The 21526-nt window shown below is 36.6% G+C and overlaps 1 protein-coding gene across 2 annotated transcripts in view; it reads right to left on the reverse strand.

Moving 5' to 3' along the window:
• LOC120538091 (regulation of nuclear pre-mRNA domain-containing protein 2-like) overlaps positions 1-19857 on the reverse strand; it is an 89019-nt gene extending 69162 nt beyond the window's left edge. The window contains exon 1 of one of the 2 annotated variants that reach the window (XM_039767530.1): positions 19238-19857. In XM_039767530.1, the coding sequence (XP_039623464.1) occupies positions 19238-19421 (184 nt within the window). In that variant the 5' untranslated portion in view covers positions 19422-19857. The remainder of the gene's footprint in view (positions 1-19237) is intronic. The other variant, XM_039767521.1, reaches the window with a different exon arrangement.
• Positions 19858-21526: the final 1669 nt, after the last annotated feature.

The raw sequence follows: 21526 nt of genomic DNA on the forward strand, positions 1-21526 counted from the left end.
ACACTTGAAAGTGACAACCAAGCAATTCAGTGGCAGCCATCAACTCACATGCAGAACCACAGGTGAAGGGCTTAAGCATTTCACTCTAATAGTGCTCCTGTGTAGTATAATTATCTCCTGTACCATCATCAGTCCACACCTTGAACCTGTCCCAGTCATTCAAAACATAAGACACAATGTTCCTCCGGATATCAAGAGTGAGCCTGATATGGACGTGCAATATGTAACAAAGGGAATGGAAAAGGCAGGTGTCATCTCCGGGCATGGAAACCACTCGGTAAGTGATAGTTCTTTGATCGTTTGTGATCACCTCCATAGACATGTTAATGGGGGTACAGTTGGAACGATAAAGGAAATGGGTACCTGAACAATGTAAAGTAAGTCTAAAATACCTACACAATAACTATAATCATAATAAACAAACAATAAAACAGCGGAGAAGCTGTGGATTAAATAAAAAGGGTGTAGTTATCAGCAGGGAGACGTGAATCCCGTGGCGAAGCAAGGAAGGGAATTTAGAGACCGGAGAGGCAGACGGCCTTATATAAGGCAGGCAGCCAACAATGTATGGAGATGGAGGACCCAACACCGCCTCACACGGTGACCGAGCTGCAGGATATGTACGTATATATGTACGTATATATGTACGTTAAGTAGGATTCAGTTAGCGTTCTTGAAGATGGGCCCATAAGTAACAAAGACCGTTGGAAAGTTCAATATGGCAGCCAACTGTGGCGTCATACCACCGAAATAAGTACGTACATTGGTTTCAGTTAGCGCAGGGAAGCCGCCTACCAAATTTCATGAAGATGGGGCCATAAATAAAGTTCAACATGGTTGACGTCGATCGTTACGCATAGAATTTCGAAATGAAACCTGCTTAACTTTTGTAAGTAGCCTATAAGAAATGAGCCTGCCAAATTTCAGCCTTCTACCTACACGGGAAGTGGGAGAATTAGTGATGAGTCAGTGAGTGCTTTGCCTTTTATTAGTATAGAAGATATATAGATTAGTTTAAATATTATGCAGTTTAATGATGGTAAAGTTGTTTAAAAAGTCACTTTAACATGTCAGTGGACAGAGATTGTTAACATTAACAGAAAGTGTACTTGGTTTACAAAAAATAATTTACTATTTATTCCTTTTCTAAGACATGTTCAGTGCAATACAACTTTTGACAAGCACCTCTGGATATTTTACTAAGTCTAAATGCCTCTTTGGATGTTGAAAATATGTTGTTTACAAAATTTGTTCAATAAAAAGGTTCTATATTTTGACTGCAACTGTCATGCAATGCGATTCCTTCTCTTCATTTGTGCCAACCCCTTGAAAACTACCACTTTATGGGGTCATGCAAACCTGTATTAAATACTTGTGTGCACATTAAAATATTTTTTAGTGCAATGTACAATTCTCATGACAGTGGAATAGCTTATTGTTAGCCAGTCTACTGCAGTAATTGCAGTGGAAAATGTGGTTAACATCCACTCATGCATGGGGAAAAAAAACACCGTTGAATACCGTGAAACCGGTATAATTTTTAAAAATACTGTGATATAGAATTTTGGTCATATCGCCCAGCACTACTGTCAAACAAATTAATAATAATACCTTTATTTATATATTACCTTATCATACATTAAATTGCAACTCAAGGTGCTTTCCACTGATTAATCAACAAAAACAAATCTATACCACATTTCTTTGAATTATTATCATTAAATACTATGATAATCTCAATACATGTAAACATACTAAATACAAAATCAACCAAGTGGTGTTAGGCAAACAGTAACCACTAAAATGAAAAGCAAATCTTCACTCTTCCTCAAAATGGTTTTCTAATTAAAATAATTATACATTAAGGTTGGCAATAAAACAACCAAATCTAATAAATACATACATACATACATACATACATAGAGTCGTGGCCAAAAGTTTCACAACGTTTGCTGCTTCAGTGTTTTTAGATCTTTTTGCCAGATGTTTCTATGGTATACTGAAGTACAATTACAAGCATTTCATAAGTTTCAAAGGCTTTTATTGACAATTAACATTAAGTTTATGCAAAGAGTCAATATTTGGAGTGTTGACCCTTCTTTTTGAAGGCCTATGCAATTCGCCCTGGCATGTTGTCAATTAACTTCTAGGCAAAATCCTGACTGATGGCAGCCCATTCTTGCATAATCAATACGTGGGAGTTTGTCAGAATTTGTTGTTTTTTTTTTATTCGTCCACACACTTCTTGAGGATTGTCCACAATTACTCACAATTTTGCCTAAGAACACAGCCCTGAATAAAGAATAGTACCAAAACATCATCCAAGAGCAACTTCTCCCAACCAGCCAAGAACAGTTTGGTGACAAAAAATACATTTTCCAGCATGGTGGAGCACTGTGCCATAAGGCAAAAGTGATAACTTAAGTGGCTCGGGGAACAAAATATTGACATTTTGGGTCCAAGGCCAGGAAACTTCCCAGACCTTAATCACATTGAGAACTTGTGGTCAATCTTCAAGAGGCGAGTGGACATAAATATAAATATGTACAGTATATATATCTACATTTTACCTAGGTATATGTACATAATAACCAAGTGAGTAGACACAGTTTAATATTATTAAAGTTAATGCAAAGATACCAAAGCAAATAAAACAGTCCATAGTGGTTTCAGTGAACTTAGGATGTAAATGAAGTTCTTAATTCCTGAATGTGACTGTTTGGCCAGCTGACATAGAGGAGAGGAAAAAAAACAAAAAAAAAACAACAATGGGCAACAGAAGAAAAATAAATCTCTGGACGTCCAGGTCAGTAGACGGAAATGAGCAAATCAATTATTAGGCCCGATTATAATCATTTTCTGCATCATGAAAGTCAAAATGAACTAGGCCAGCTGGTTGCCCATCCTCCACTGGGCACAGTCGATACAGTTAGCACAATGCTTTGAGCAGGTGTGGGCCACCACACAGAATAGGAAGCAAAAAAAAAAAACAAAAAATAAATGGATTAATGTTGGGTACTAATTAAGGCATCAAAGAGCTAAACTTGTAATCAGATCACTAAATTATGATATAATTACTGGAAAGCCAGATTAAACAAAGGTTTTTTTTTTTTTTTTTGGAAACGTTCCACAGATTTAGCCTGCCGTATTTCTATCAGGGAATTATTTTAGGTGTGTAATAACAGAGAGCTGCCTCACCAGTTCTTTTATGCTTAGATCTAAGAATAACAAGCAAACCAGAATTTGCAGATCTATGACAGTGATTTGGTACCTTAAGGAAATTGTTTTAAGCTTTATCTACAAGTAGAAGTATTTTAGCATCGATTCTAAAGGACATTGGCAGCCAATGCAAAGATATTAGCATTGGGGATATATGATTATATTTTTTCCCATTTGGATTAAATTCTTGCTGCTGTATTCTAGACAAGCTGTAGCCAATTTACATTCTTTTTAGGGTGACCTGATAGGAAGAGACTGCAGTAATCCAGACAGCTAAACATAACCACATGTATTAATTTTTCACCATCTTTAATTGTTATAAGACATCGCACACTTGTAATGTTCCTTAAGTGGAAAAAATCAGTCTTGGTAATAAAATTTATATGTGATCTGAAATTAAGATCAGAGTCAATAACATATAAATTCTTACACCTCTGGTCTGATGCATATGTTCAGATGGTTAATTTTCTTTCTAAGATTCTCACTTTGTTTACTGCTACCAATAACTAACAATTTTATTTTATTCCTTGTTTAATGGAACTCATATTCATCCATTCTGTTATACTAGTAATTCAGACTAAGGCAGTATCTGAAAGCCCCAACCACTGGCTAAGGTGTTTTATTAAGAATATCATGATCTGTAGTACTGAATGCTGCACACAAATCTAGTAGAACAAGTACTGATATTTTATTTACATCTGCATTAATCTGCAGATAATTTCCTAATTTCAATAGAACTGTTTCAGTACTATGATTTGATCTACAAACTGACATACTTATCAAGAATATTTTTTTTATTCAAATTACCACTGAACTGCTGAAAAACTACTGTTTCTAGAATTATTGTGAGTGTACATGATTCAAAACAAGAATGAGCACAATCCATTCTGTGTTCTTTTCTCAATGTAAAAACCAATGCCAGCTGTGTACGAGTTACTCCAACCTGTGTGAAAATTATTGTAAATCCATTCTTGGTGATTTTATATATGGCTTTACCCAACTGAATTCATGAACTGCAGAACCCTCAGGGTGGAGTAATTGTGGCAGGGATACTTTTCTTCTTTTGTATTGCCTATCAAGTTGTAGTGTGGTGTATTCAGCTCAAATGTGCACATAAGACTACATTTTATAAAATATTTATTTATTTTTTTAATCAAATCAAAGCATTTGCTTTTTGAAAATCCAAGATCACATGCTTTCCAACACTAAGATCGCAATGCCAATCAACAATCAGCATTGTGCACTTTTTAAGAAGATCATGGGTTCATTTCCTGGATCCTCCAAGCGTAGAGATCACTTTGAGTAGTGAGAAAAGCGCTATATAAATGTAAAATATTATTATTGTGTGCAAGCCCTTATAATTATATACTCAGGAAATGAAGGATGTGACAGAACTAAACCACGATGAAAAAGATTGAATGCCTTGTTATTTTTGCCAAGGATGTGGTAATAACTAGTGTTTTATTTTAATGTTTAGCTAAAAAAAAAAAAAAATTTTTTTAATGAAAACATGAAAACACTAAAACAAAAATAAAATTCTCCAAACTAGAAATAAATGAAAATTTGAAAGTCAAAACAAAAACAAAAGCAGTTTGTCATCTTAATTTTGATTTTCACTACACTCTTGTACGTAATGTGCATGTGAGTAAGCAGTTGCCAGTATATTAAAATCGTACAATTGTAATATTTGCTTAGAAAAAAACATTGATTTGTGTGCACGTGCAAGTGCAAGTACTCCTTTCTTCAGCCATCAGAATCTCGCCATCAGCCGGTGTATTTTGTGGATTTCATTGGTCATTTCCAATTATCAGAGTTTTCGCTTCTACAAATGAGAGCTAATACCAAAACCCACTCATTTTGTGGATATACACTGACCATAAATGAAGATCACTCAGAGATATCCTGCTAATTATCAGCAAGTTTCACCATACTTCCAAGTAAAAGATGCTTAAAACATGGCCCCTTATCCTTATTTTGAAAATTAGAGCCGCCATGAAACATATTTCAAACCATCTTAAAGTTATCATTATATGCCAATTTTCAGCAGCCTGTATCTATAAACTACATCTTCTGTTAACAAAAAAATGTGACAAAGTATTTGCTCACTAGCTTTCCTATTTGAAAAAAGCAAGGATTTTAAGTCTGATTTTGATGACCAAAAAGAATAATAATATGTTTAGATCTAAAAGTGTTGCTTAAATACAGGCAACCCAAAAACAAATAAATCCAATTCCATAAACCAAATATCAAATCCAAAAGCAACAGCAAAAGTCCATTAACCAAAGAATAAAAAATAAGAGCTTACAAAATCCAACAGGAGAAATCTAAGAATGAAACTCAAATAACATGAGCACAAGGTAATGGGTCAGTGATTAGCTATGGCATCCTAGCAACTTACAGTGCATTCGGAAAGTATTCACAGCGCATCAACTTTTTCCACATTTTGTTATGTTACAGCCTTATTCCATGAAGGATTAAATTCATTTTTTCCTCAGAATTCTACACACAACACCCCATAATGACAACGTGAAAAAAGTTTACATAAGATTTTTGCAAATTTATTAAAAATAAAAAAATTAAGAAAGCACATGTACATAATTATTCACAGCCTTTGCCATGAAGCTCAAAATTGAGCTCAGGTGCATCCTGTTTCCCCTGATCATCCTTGAGATATTTCTGCAGCTTAATTAGAGTCCACCTGTGCTAAATTCAGTTGATTGGACATGATTTGGAAAGGCACACACCTGTCTATATAAGGTCCCACAGTTGACAGTTCATGTCAGAGCACAAACCAAGCATGAAGTCAAAGGAATTGACTGTAGACCTCTGAGACAGGATTGTCTCAAGGCACAAATCTGGGGAAGGTTACAGAAAAATTTCTGCTGCTTTGAAGGTCCCAATGAGCACAGTAGCCTCCATCTTCCATAAGTGGAAGAAGTTCGAAACCACCAGGACTCTTCCTAGAGCTGGCCAGCCATCTAAACTGACCGACCGGGGGAGAAGGGCCTTAGTCAGTGAGGTGACCAAGAATCCGATGGTCACTCTGTCAGAGCTCCAGAGGTCCTCTGTGGAGAGAGGAGAACCTTCCAGAAGGACAACCAACTCTAATGCAATCCACCAATTAGGCCTGTATGGTAGAGTGGCCAGACGGAAGCCACTCCTTAGTAAAAGGCACATGGCAGCCCGCCTGGAGTTTGCCTAAAGGCACCTGAAGGACTCGCAGACCATGAGAAACGAAATTCTCTGGTCTGATGAGACAAAGATTGAACACTTTGGTGTGAATGCCAGGCGTCACATTTGGAGGAAACCAGGCACCGCTACAGTGAAGCATGGTGGTGGCAGCATCATGCTGTGGGGATGTTTGTCAGCAGCAGGAGCTGGGAGACTAGTCAGGATAAAGGGAAAGATGACTGCAGCAATGTACAGAGACATCCTGGATGAAAACCTGCTCCAGAGCGCTCTTGACCTCAGACTGGGGCGACGTTTCATCTTACAGCAGGACAACGACCCTAAGCACACAGCCAAGATATCAAAGGAGTGGCTTCAGGACAACTCTGTGAATGTCCTTGAGTGGCCCAGCCAGAGCCCAGACTTGAATCCGATTGAACATCTCTGGAGAGATCTTAAAATGGCTGTGCACCGACGCTTCCCATCCAACCTGATGGAGCTTGAGAGGTGTTGTAAAGAGGAATGGGCGAAACTGACCAAGGATAGGTGTGTCAAGCTTGTGGCATCATATTCAAAAAGACTTGAGGCTGTAATTGCTGCCAAAGGTGCACCAACAAAGTATTGAGCAAAGGCTGTGAATACTTATGTACATCTGATCTCAGTTTTTTTATTTTTAATTCATTTGCAAAAACCTCAAGTAAACTTTTTTCACGTGTCATTATGGGGTGTTGTGTGTAGAATTCGGAGGAAAAAATTAATTTAATCCTTTTTGGAATAAGGCTGTAACATAAAATGTGGAAAAAGATACACTGTGAATACTTTCCGGATGCACTGTAAATGGTCAGATGCAGTGTCAGTGACCCCTTAGTGCTCAACACAAACAAGACAAGCAATAACAAGCACAATGGACATTTAAAAAGGAGAAAACCAAAATGTATGGTGACTACTAACCAAATACAAAAAGAAAATAAAATCATATTTAGAAGCATAAATTCAGAAAATAATTTTAAAAACACACACAAACTAAAAAATCTAAATGAGAAGAAACTAAAGCCAACAAGGATATCCTGGCTAAATCATAAAGGATCTGTCAAGCCACCTTGGCTGATTTTACTGCATTCACACAATGTTTTGCCAACATCTTTCTCCATAGATTTTTTATTTTTCCTAGTAATTTCTTTATATTTCAATACAATAATCACTCAAGAACCAGACAGTGTCTTCTTTCTTGGCAGCAGCTTAAGACAATGATAATATGTAACACATGTGTTAAGTTTATTATTATTTACTTAATACTTGTTTACATTTTGCCATTTTCATATATTTACTTTATTTCTGTGAGCAATAAGTTATATACAGATGTGTCAATCATGGGAATGGAGTCATGAATCATGCTATTACCTAATGAGTCATCGTCCCTTGTTGTGCCTCAGGACAAAGGGAATGGGTGTCTACCGTGGTACAAAATGTTAGACATTCTGTTTATCTGACTGCACTGTTTTACAGTGAACATGTAAAGATTTATATTTTTGTCTTAGTTCTTTTTATACATTTATTATCTCTATTATATTTCACATTATTGTCAACACATTCTAATGTTATTGCATGGTGTTCAACATGAGTGGAAAGCAGAGTTTATATTGAATCAGAGGACAATAAAAGTACTTGATAGTGTAATTACTGTTTTACCACAAATTAACGCTTCAGTTCACATAAGTTGCTTTTTATTTTTTCCAATAAGCTTTGCTAATTTTTTTACAGTATGAATTTATAGGGAATACATTTTTTTTAATAATATGGTGAAATATAATTGCTCTTTATATTGAAAAATATCAGTGCACCCTCAGGTGGACTTTTGGGAATTAGATTACAAGAGGACCAAATTCAAGTAGGTTGGAAGCATACACTAAACCACCTGGATTGGGATTCCACACAGAACCCAACCAAATTCAGCGAGTTACTAGGTTTCTTAGCCATCAACCCTCAATGGGTTGGTGATTTTGGTTTTGATTCTTCACTGATACATAACTTTGTTCTCAATGAATTACATATTATTACTCGAAAAAGATTTTCCACTTGAATATTTTCTTCATTGAGATCCAAATTGAGATGTGTTCCCTTAATTTTTTGAGCATTTCTGATTAATAATGGACGTATTAGCATAACTTGATTTCAGCCATCCAGAGTGAAACAAGACCAAATAATTACGCTTTTTCGGTTCTTTTACAGCTCAGTGTCATAATGGTCCATTCTACAACTGTATGCTTTTTTTTAATTTTAAACTGAAATATTTGTTTTAATAGAAATTAATATAGCTGCTTATCATATTTGGCATGAAGGGGCTTAATGCTTGTAAAATATAAATGATACCTACTGAAATCATATTTTAGGAAAACAGGGCAGATCATATCTCTTGAACAGTAAACAGAGGCAAAAGCAATATTTTATACTTTTGCTGCCACATAACATTAAATGATTACAAGTTTTCAGTAACAAGAATTTTTGCACTGCTAAATTTGATACTGATTTGCACTTTGTTCTGAGGAGGCAATGACTGCTCATGTAGCATTATTTTAAACTCCCATTAATCATATTAAACATATTTTTTTATACATATATCTATACTAATAAAAGGCACAGCCCTCACTCACTCACTCACTCACTAATTCTCCAACTTCCCGTGTAGGTAGAAGGCTGCAATTTGGCAGGCTCATTCCTTACAGCTTACTTACAAAAGTTGGGCAGGTTTCATTTCGAAATTCTACGCGTAATGGTCATAACTGGAACCTATTTTTCTCCATATACTGTGATGGGAGTTAGCTCGACGGCCGTGGGGGGGCGGAGCTGCGTGTGACATCATCACGCCTCCCACGTAATCACATGAACTGACTGTAACCGAAGTACGTAGAAAAGAAGGAAGAGCTCCCAAAGAGCGCTGAAGAAAAACACCGAATACTTTATTCGTGAGATACAAGTTTAATGAGAAGACACAAGGTATAAACGAGACTTTGGATCACTTTGTAACGGAGTTAAAATTGCTGTAGCGAGAAACTTTTAAGTGCCGGGTCTTAGCTAATATTAAATAAAGCCGTGGACATCGCAACATCACGCAAGAGAGCAGCTCACGTGAACTGACTGAACGCAGTATGAGTGATCACTTCCATGCATCAAACCTGTTCAAAAAACGCATTGCACAATTGAAAAGGTAGGAAAAGAATATGCTCCGAGTTGAGCTCCACAGCTAACGCGGTCTTGCGGAAGCAACTTCGTCACGCTGCCACCAAATACTCACAGAAAAATCCACAAGTTAATACACACACTGTCTCTAGAGTTTCTCCACACTCAATGTATTCCTCGCGCCCCCTTTATACCCTCTGATCTCCCATTTCAATTCAGATGCCTCCAATTTCCAGTAAGGCTCTGCTGCATGATGACAAGTAATAAGTCTCAGGGACAGACCCTACAAAAGGATGCCATTGATTTCAGGCAAGATTGCTTTTCTCCTGGACAACTATAAGTTGCATTCTCATGAGTGAGCTTGCGCAGCTTCGTCATATTACAACCGGAGTGCAGCCAGAAACTTTTAAGTGCCGGGTCTTAGCTAACATTAAATAAAGCCGTGGACATCGCAACATCACACAAGAGAGCAGCTCACGTGAACTGACTGAACGCAGTACGAGTGATCACTTCTATGCATCAAACCTGAATGGTCTGCGCACTTGGCAATCTAAACTGCAGTGGAAACTGCGTTTCCCCTATAGCAAAATTCCCATATAGGCAGACAGCTGCATGTTGCTATGTGGCAAACTCTCTTTCAGTATGGGTCAACTGTGTCAACTGTGTTAGATGAAAAAAAAACAAAAAAATACCTAAGTCGCTCTGATTTTGATTTTTATATACATTTAGATGTCAGGAAAATTTACCTAAAAATCTATACATTTATAATGCAAAGATGACTGACTGACTTATTCACTCACCAATAAAAACATTATTTCACATTTAGATGAAACGCTATGATACGCCATCAAAGTTAGGAACTACTGCATTTTTTTCTTCCTCAACCACTTTTGGATAACAATGATATTGTCTCGCAGGATTACAGCAATTAACTAAGTGTAATATTTCCCTTTACAACTTTGAGCCCAAGTTTTAACTTTTTAGGTTCCTTAACAACCCAGGGACAGTATTTAAAAAGATTTTTGTTTTTTCCCCTTTGTGAATCAAGCAAGATTTCAACAGTGCAACACTGTCAATTGCTTTAGCAGACCTTGGGTGTATCACATGTGACAAACATGAGATAAACTTATTACAGGTCAAATAGAGAAGCAAGCACTGGTACAGCATGGTGCCGTACCCACCACAAGATAAAAAAGCTCAGGATCTCGGTTGGCAACCCCCCCAGGCAGACATGCAGTGCAGTCCCATTCCCCAAAAATGACAGTCTATCTCCTGCAGTAAGGTGTTATGAGGGCATACCCTTGGCCTGATCCAGCTGATCAGGTCCTCAACAAAGAAGATCATGCGAGCCAGATCACCCTCGGGGAATCACACAACAGGGCCGTAGTACCGTAAACGACGTTCCCTCACGATGAAGGTAATATGCCTCATTCAGACTCTGTGAGCAACCGCTCGTTCGACCCAAAATACCGAAGAAGTCCATTTTTAATCTTTGGTCACTGGATAGTGAACATGTTTCACAGCCATATAGCAAAACAGTAAGAATCAGGAATCTAAAGACTTGGACCTTCATCCTTTTGCAAAGATACTGGGAGTGCCACTTACATTTTCTAGCAACCTCATGGCCCCATGCTGTCCCAATCCAACTACTGACTTCATAGGAAAAGCCCGCAGAGACATGAATGTAACTGCAGAGGTAAGTAAATTTGTGGACGCAGTTAACACTATCTCCACAGACACACACTGCTGGCCCAATGACTTAGGAAATTTCTCAGGAAAAGCCAGGCACCACAGTTAAGTATAAACAATAAAAGAGGTGGAGCAAATTTGGCTCATATAGTGAACAACAGGTTTATTTTTTCATTTGCAAGTTTTTGGATACAAATTCTGAACAATATTTTATCTACTCTACACCAGAAAGTCTACAGGTATTTAAAATACAAGACAGAAGGATCCAGAATAGATGAAATTTAATGGACTTAATGAAAACAACTTAATACAAAAGTTGTGTAATATTTGCATGCTTACTTATTTATTAACACTCTATGTTTCTCTATCAGATGTTGTATACTATTTTGCCTCTCCCATTTTCCGACTGACTCACTATGCTATAAAGGCCAAATGTGAATCAGCATGTCTTAACTGCCCAATATGCTATAGCACCTAATATTCTCTTCTTCACTCTATCTAATGACTTTCTATTATTTAGTTGTGCATGTGTTTTATTAGAAATTCCCTCAGCCAGCTCTTGCTATTTGTACATATGCACTGAAGTAGAAATGGAACAAGGCGACTGTAGACTTTCCCCCAAACTAATTCCAACAAATGGGAGTAAAGGTAGGCAGAAAGCCATAACTGAATTAGACAGACATATGCATTGCCAAAGGCAACTTTAAATAAATAAATAATAAAAAAAAACAGAGCTCATGATGCTGAAGAGACTCAAAGTCACAATTGTAACTCAATTTAAATAAAAAGTAAAATAACTAATACAGCAATAATTGTCAATGGTCATTGACAAGTGAAGAAATCAGCTGTTTGTTGTGATATGTTTATGTTTTAGCATGTAATATGGCAGTGTAATGTAAAGGTGAAGGCTATGGACTTCAAACCCTATGGTTGTGGGTTCAAATCCCACTACTGACACTGCGCAACCATGAGCAAGTCACTTGACCTCCCTGTGCTCCAAATGGAAAACCAAAAAGAAATTAAACCAATTGTACCATGTAACTAACTGTATCATAAATATTGTAAGTTGCTTTGGATAATGGCATCAACCAAAAAAGTAAATGTAAAATATAAATGCTGTAAATTGTACTATACAGGAGCAACCTCAGTAAGTATTTTACTGAATTAAAGTAGAAACCTGACTGCATTCACAGTACTTCCATGCAAATCACACTTACACACATTTTAAAATACAGATTGCACTATATAATAAAATTGAATCAAATAAATTAACTTGCATAATAATTATTATGCACAAAAACATTTTGCATAAAATAAACAAAAGTACGCTGCATATATAGATTGGTAGAGTGATGGCTAAATTACTCTGTCCACCTCAACCTTTATTGATCTAGCTGAGCTGAACTTCTCTTTATAGTTTTAAAAAAAAAAAAAAAAGGCTTTACATTTTCTATTACAGTAATCCCTCCTTGATCACAGGGGTTGTGTTCCAGACCCCCCTGCGATAGGTGAAAACATACATTTTTTTTGCAGCAAACTTCATGTGAACAGACAGTAGTAAGGCAGAGTTTACAAGAGAGAGAGATGGACCGTAATATTAGCCTTTATATTAAAGAATGTGGAGTGATAAACTGAGAAAAGGAAATCAGAGGAGTCTGTCCTGAGCAAACAGACAAATAGCAAAAAAAGCTATTTTAATGAATTCATACCAGTCTACAATGATCTCTCGCTATATCGCGCTTCGACTTTCACGGCTTCACTCTATCGCGGATTTTAAATGTAAGCATATCTAAATATATATCAGATTTTTCGCTGGTTCGCGGATTTCTGCGGACAATGTGTCTTTTAATTTATGGTACATGCTTCCTCAGTTTGTTTGCCCAGTTGATTTCATACAAGGGATGCTATTGGCGGATGGCTTAGAAGCTACCCAATCAGAGCACGTATTACGTATTAACTAAAACTCCTCAATGATACACGATATGCTTCCCACGCGGTGCTTGCTTGCTTGTTTGTTTGTTTGTTTGTTTGCTTTTCTATGTCTCTGTCACTCTCTCTGCCTGACGGAGGGGGTGTGAGCAGAGGGGCTGTTTGCGTAGAGGATACGGACGCTCCCATAAAAAATGCCGCTTTATCGCCGTGCTTTGGCATACTTAAAAGCACAAAAGCACTATTGATTTTTTGATTGTTTGCTTTTCTTAGCGAGCAAGCTCTCTCTGAAATTTTCTGCTCCTGACGCGAGCACTCCTTTGAAGAGAAGATATATTTGCATTCTTTTAATTGTGAGAAAGAACTGTCATCTCTGTCTTGTCATGGAGTACAGTTGAAACTTTGGACTAAAGGGTGTTATTTCATGTCTATAGGGCTCTAATAATGTTAACAGTGTGGGAGAGTTTATAAGGGCTTAAAATATATAAAAATAACCATACAAACATATGGTTTCTACTTTGCGGATTTTCATCCAGAACCCCCCGCAATCGAGGAGGGATTACTGTATTTTTGTCCTTTAATTAAAACAATTAACATCCTTAGCATTATGTTTACCTCAAGAAAAATTACAAAAATGTAACAGAAATATGTAAATATCAAAACATCCACATTAATACAGGAGAAACGTTATGTCTAGTGTCCACTGATGCAAATTTAGTACACATCCGTTGTGTGGTACATTTTCAGACATTCACCAATGGTGCAGTCAGGATACTAAAAATGCGTTTCTTTGCAAACTTTTATTTGTATCTATTGCTCATACTTGAGTGGGTAGAATGTCTGTTGCCCAATCCACACGATCAAAGCTGTCTCATGTTTAAGATACCACAATACCAGGCTTAGTAACTTACATATTCCACTGACAAAAAGCATTGACAGTTCCGGCACTTTGAAAAGTGCTTATGGGGCTAATGTCTTGCTTGTTCTTACACTGGATCACAATTACTTTTCCTTTTTGTCACTTAGTTACTGTCACACCAAGCTAAAGCTTCACGTTATATTATTCAGAAAATGCAATCGGTTTTTCATGAATCAGTTTCACTTTCTAAGAGAACGTCTGATGACCAGGTCACAATAATCACTATTGTTCAATTCGAGCAATGGTTCAGTGTCAGTTTATTCAACAACTGCATTTACAGCTTTTGGTTAGCCATTGTGCTTTAGGCCTTGTTCACACGGGCGTTAAAATCGAGCGTTTATTTTGCGTTCGTAGCGTCCGGTGAGCGCGGATCAAGCGCCGAGTGTTTTCTACACGTAAGAGTCAATGAGATTGTTCACACGGGCTTTGGTGACGTGCGTTTGTCCGCGCGCGTTTATACGGCATCAAAAAACGTTGCATGCAGCTTTTTCTTGGCGTTCAAAACCCAACGAACGCAAGGAAACCGCTTCTAGTTCGTTTTCTGCGCGTTTATTTTACGCTTCGGAGGAGCGGGGGGGGTCATTTCCGTGCATAACACCGGTGTAAGCGCACACTCGACTACTGTTTCATGACAAGTAGTCTCTCTTCAGGGCTAACACCAAGTCGCATATTGGTTGATCGGCGTGCAATGTGGCATTGCACCAGCTGCAGCAGACAATCAAAAGTGGAAACCGGCATCCGTCAGTAATTAAAAAACTTGCGCGGAAATTTTCGCATTTCTTCATAAAGCACAAAAAAACTTCCTTTAACCCGACGTTGTGCAGTCAGAGGATGAACCCAGTAGCGGCGGCGATTTTTTCTCTCCTTACGTCGCCGTATTACAGTATTTTAAAACAAGAAGATTAATATCTAACATAGCAAAATGGTCCATATTGAAAGGAGGCACCTCAAATAAAACGACAAGGGCTTTCATATCCAGTTCCCGACACTGCCGCCACAGGTTAACACACAAACTACAATTTGGGCTGCAGGCTGGCGTTAGACAGAGACAAACGAACGCCGGTGTAGAAGTCAATCGATCGCCACCACAAAATGCAACATAAACGTCTAGGACGTTCAGAGCAAGTTCGTTTATCCAAAAACTTAACGCCCGTGTGAACAAGGCCTTAAGGTGACGTCTCCACCCCATTCATGAATATTGATAAGATACCTTAAACAGTGGCAAAATGCATAGAAATATTTATAACTTTTTGCAGCACAATGTTATTTCATCCACTAGATGGTAGCAGAATACTGTCCCAAGTATTATTCTGGCTTAAAAATGTAAAATGGATCATTACACGTCACACCAAGTGTGACTCGTTAACCGTACTCACATCAATTCCTGACCCGAGTCATACTCAATGTTACAAAAAGGCTGTTTGGATGCGATGTGAAGAAAGAGATCTCTAAAATACCACATCTTTGCATTGCATAGCAAAGCCAAAATTAGTGCAAGGTAAAACAACTGCTGTTTTACCGTTTAATGTCAATTTTTGCCTTTAAATATGACATTTTAAAATTTGAATTTTTTGAATGGTGACATTTAATCTGACACCCCTATTTACAGCCATATAATGCAGTACTACAGAGGTACAATAACATCTATAAGATTTTGGAAACTACCCACTTTACCCTGCTTCTAAGATATAACAGAATTATTCATTGAAATCATCCAAAATGCTTGAATTTTTTTATATATAGAAAAAACAATTATTTTTAATCTAATGTTACAATATACAGAGAAAAGATTATACAATGAGTAAAAAGTAAGCCATCAAAAAGTGTTAAATGTGTCAAATGTCTACTACATTTAAGCATTCAAACTGAATTGAGTTTCTTTTTTTCTTTAGTACTAGGATGTTGTACCGTGTCAGTCATTATGAATGTAGAGAAAAGCTAAGCAAAATGACACCTTTTATTGGCTAACTAAAAAGATTATAATATGCAAGCTTTCAAGGCAACTCAGGTCCCTTCTTCAGGCAAGATTTTTTTTTCTTTTAATTCTGAGCTGCTCTGGACAGCAAATTTCCTTCTGGTTTAGATCCACCCACAGTAAACAGACTGATGCAGCAACATCTTTCCACTTGACAAAGACAAGGAGCATCCGTTAATACACTTAGTGGTGAAAATCATGCTTCCAATAAACTATCATAAGCTGTTAATAAGTAATGCAGACAATGTCGCACGGAGGATATGTACAAACATTTCAGACCATATAAAACATCAATTTAATGCACAGACCTCTTTTCATTACCAAACAAAAACAAAGTGCATTGAGTCATTCCATCTACAAATCGAGCAAAGGTAACCACCGACTCACATAACAAAGACTGGCATTAATTTAAAAAATGTTTAGTTGAATGGAAGCTGAAATCAGCTTAGCAACTATACATCAAAATGTTGACTATTACCAACTAAGTCCTACTCACTCATTTTAGACATGATGTTGCCCGAGTTTCTTCTGCAACAAACTCACAAATGTGATCTTATTTGCAAGCCAATACAGAGTAATTTTAATTAATTGAAAAAAGTTCTCTCTTAACAACAACAAAGATTGACAAATACTGAACAAGCATTAAAATTTTGTGTTAACAATAGCAATGCTAAAATATTTAGGTTCAAAAATGTATTTTTGCCTAAGCCAATAAAAGGTGGTTTCCTTCATAACATAGACCAATTCCAATTAATAAGGCAGCTCTGACAGCATAAACTAATTTCTTGATAGATATACAGTGTTCACGGTCAAAACAAAAAATATATTTTCTTTATTCTTTGAATACTAATTTTGAAATTAAAATCTGTATTTCAACTGTTCAAGTATTCAACAAATACATAATACTATTCTTTCACTATTTATTGTGTGAAAATATTTCAGCCAGAAAACAACAACTAAGCATAAACTGAGTTTAAACAAACTATACTACAGTACATTAAATGTGAAAAGGTAATAAAAAGTTAATCAAGCCTCACTACTGTATTAAAAGATTTGTATAAATAAAATGAAAATTAAACACATAATAGAAAGTAGATTAATTTAAGACTGAAGAAAAAGCAAATAATAAAATACAAAGTTATAATTAGGATTGAGAAAGATACTGGCTCAAGTTAGGCAACAGTAAATTAACTAAAAATAATCTAATTAAAAGACTAGTCCAAACAAAAATGATTTTTTATGTTATTTACCCCATAAAGTTTAAAGTGACAGACAAGAAAAAAATTGTCATGTTTTTCTAATTAAAAGTACATACCAAAGATACTAACAGATTGGGACCTAGTGACCAGTGCTGAGAGAGAGTTAAATTATGTGAAAAATGTCCATGGAAAAAGGAAGGAAAAAAAAAAGTCTCATGTAACTTGGGTCACATAATCCACAGGACTGTTATCTCTCAGTTAAGTTCAAAACATGCAAAATACTGTACACGTTTGTTTTACATGCGAAATACATGTTTGTTTTTAAGACATATTATTGATATTTCCAGAATTGCAATGAATGAAGGGAAAAGGTGAATCGACAATTTAAAAGAATTATATTATAGATGTTAGCAAAATATGTACAAACTTTGCATATTTTGAGAATACAAATGGACAAACGGAATGTAGATTATGCAACACAAGTTAGGTTGAGAATTTTTTCTTTCCTTCTTCCATGGAGGATTTTCACATTCTTTATCACTGTCCAGCATTCCTCACTAGTGTGTCCTATTCCATTAGCATCTTTGTCATTTACTTTGCTTGGGAAAACATGAGAAAATGTTTTCTTGACTGCCACTGTAACTTACACGAGGTAACATAAGAAAAAAAAAAATCACTGTTGGGTGAAATATTCCTTTATGATTACAAACATTTTTTCTTAATTATTTCCAAGATGCTAGTTTGGGCTGATGAAATGTTAATCTTATAACCTGGCAGTAAATCAAGAATATGAGATTTGACCTTGACACTTTGTTGTTTTTTTTTTTCCTTTGGTACAGGTTCAAGAAGATGTTGGAATAAGTTGGGCATAGCATCAGTCTAAATAAAATGGCATAAAAATACTCTAGTTAAGAGTATGCACGTACTGTATATGTTAACGTTTAACTGTTAACTCCACACAAGGGACTCTACAGGTAAAATGTAATTGAATTTTAGTTCTAATATGTTAGTATGAGCAGGTTATGCGATTAACATCACCATTTTTTCAATAAATCAATAGGATATGATCTGAACCTTCCACAACGAAATTTTTGTATAGTTTCCCTATAACGAAAGTGTACCTCAGAAAAACCAGGTCTTTTCTCCAGTTTTCATACTTTTAATGGTGCGACTTCACATACTAATGCCACCAAGCATGGTTGGCAGATGAGAAAATTACAAATTACCACGAATAATGAACTAAGATTTAAAAAGTACAGGAACTGATGATAACGTTATCAATTTAAAGCCCCACAGTGAAAAACAACCCCTCAAAGTGGTAAAATTCATTTAAATGTATAAAATTCGAACCAAATTTTTAAAAGATAAAATATGTCTGGAAACAGGCTGTTCAATAAACTTAAATATAATCAAACAGTTAACAAAAATGAATGTAATTAGCTTTCGGGCAGGCGTTAAACATGAGCACGGCAACTGGATAAGGCGCTGCGTCACACCGAAACCGGGGTACAACTTTGTTTTGACACTTAACATATTCTTAAGGCATTACCAGCCTAAGACAGCAAAGTGTAACATAAATTACTTTATTCGAAGTTTTGTCGCTTCAAATATCTCATCCTGAGTACAAATGAACACATTGATGCAGAAGCGTCTTTACAGTAACTATGTAAATATGCACAACACAGCACACACTGCGACTTCTGTTTGGCACTCACGCCGAACTAAAAAGCAGCGCCTTCGGGCCTGCGTCACTAGGAGCGCTACGGGATGAGCCTCGCTGCTCTGTCAAAGAACAAACTGTGCAATTCGTTCCACGCTAAATCTAAGACCTAATCTTACTATTCGTTCAAGGCAACACTTTCCCCAATCCCAGCTGCTAGCCTTTCGAGTAGCTCACCGCTGTGACTAAGCGCCCGGTGCATTTAGGGCCCGATGCGCGACACCATGCTGCATACTACTTACATTTCTTCAGCCACTTCATCCAGTAGCGGACTATCAGGGTATGGTACTTTTTATTCTCGATGCACCATCCGGACAGACTCTGGATGGACTCCATGGTGTTGGTAACCCCTTGAAACCGGCGATCCAGGGAAGACTCCAGTCCCCCGGACGAGGCGCTCCGACCACTGCCTCCTCCAGCCGCCATCTTTCTCAAACCTTAGCCAGGACAGTCGGGCACGCGGACGCGTTCTTTGGCCTTGCGTCTGCAGAGGAGCGCGCACGTAAGACAGGTAACACAATTCTACAATAATGAGATTTAACTTTAAAATACAGTTCTAGTTTAACGAAGACGTAACTTGTAATAGATTATCAAATCAGCCCTGTATTTAATTTTGGGACAAAACGCTGTATTTCGTATAATACTGATAAAACATTTGATGTTTTAGCTAATAGGAACTTAAACTACTCAGTCTTTCGTTTCTTTCTGTTCCAAATCCATAAGCACAAAAATGCTACGGCCGATTTTTGTTCAGAATCCATAAACAGAATTCTGCTACGTCCTTGTTATTGACAATGAAGGGAGGTGTTTTCTTCATTTCATATCCCGATCGCATCATCCAGAAAGAGTTTTCTTCTGCGATCTGGGCAAAGAACAACAAAAAACGACACGTTATGAATAAGGATTTACTAAACGTATACAAGTAAATATATTTACGAGTCGATGGACTGTAACTCAAAACATCCGACACATATTCGTATATGGTTGTGTTGCTTAGCTTATGATGATGTGCGCTGAACCCTCGTAAAAAAGTCTATCGAAAAAGCCAGAGGAAAAAATGTCAGATTAGCACTAAATCCAAAACTGACTAAACGCATACGGCTATTTAACTTTTTCAGCTACAATATATTGATGTCTGGTTCAAATTAGATATTATTTTATGCTGTCCTGGCTCTCTGCGGCACAAGTTATTTTCATGTCTGAACGAGAACGCTGCTATCCCGTGCGTCACTACGCTATGGTTTCGTTTGTCGAGACGACTTGTGTGTAGATCAATCTATTAAAACCGTAAAGGGGGCGTGGGAAACGCTTTGCACAAAATTTTACATGTATACATTTGTAGCAATATCTTGATTTGATCCATGTTGAATATACATGTTAATCATGTGATATCCATCACAAATAAAACCTCATAAAGTACGTTTTTTTTTCTTTGTATCGTTCAACCTCTTCAGCTGTCTATCTAACGTGCGCAGCCGCTCTAACACTGTTACGGGGTGTGAAAAGGAACAAACTTAATGCAGAGATCGGAAACGCTTCGGTTGCCATTCCTCCATACGGTGGGCTGACAACTAGACAGTAAGACGGTTCGAATTGTATGTCATATGTGGGGATTTTTTCGTATCCGACAAAGCTGCGTATTGGTGAGCCAGGAGGCAAGCTAAAAGAAAAATAAACCGATTTCAAAACTTTCATAAGTAATTCTTATGAGCACAATATTTTTAAGTAAAAGAATTAAATTACAATGGCTTTACACTGATGTAATCTCAAATATTTTTCATTGGCCAAATCGGGTTTAGATCAGGTATTTTATTTACTTATAAGCTGATTTTTACTCTCTTTACTGAGAACTTTGCTGTCACCTGTAAAAGAAAACCTAAGAAGGTTAAAAATGAAACAAAAAAGCTATCATCTGGCAACATCGTGTACATGCCACATCAACTGATCCTAGGGGTTTACCCAGTAATTGAATACGAGGAGTCAAAAGTTAAATCCTTTTCACTAAACGTTGAAAAAAATGATGATCGGTAATATAGACATGTGAAGTTAGTTGCTGATCATAAATATGTTACTGTTTTTGATGTTTGATTCTTTACCTTTGGACCTATAGCCAGAGACACTCCCAGAAAGTTAAAATGACAAATTTCAAAAATAAGCGTGTGGAGTTTAGTTTTAGAGTATTTCAAGGTAAGCAATTACGAATATGTTATTTTTGATCCTATAGGGATTTAATCCTTTATGGACTTCAATTAAAGGATGAAAAATGACAACTTTCTATTACAATCGAGAATATTCAGGCTTTAAACATTTCAATTAAAGTACACATTTTATTATTTCAAATATTTGACTCAACTAATGATTGTTGTTTATTATATACTTTTATACTGCATGAAGTAAATCGTTATATTTCTTACGAACTCCCCAAATTAGACCAGCTTACGCTAACTCATACTTTTTTGCCTGGTGTATTTAAATCAAGCAAAACACCGTTTTAAAGATGATTATATTTATAATCCCGTAGCATTATTGTT

Source organism: Polypterus senegalus, chromosome 1 (genome assembly GCF_016835505.1).
Source record: "Polypterus senegalus isolate Bchr_013 chromosome 1, ASM1683550v1, whole genome shotgun sequence".
Classification (NCBI taxonomy): Eukaryota; Metazoa; Chordata; class Cladistia; order Polypteriformes; family Polypteridae; genus Polypterus; species Polypterus senegalus.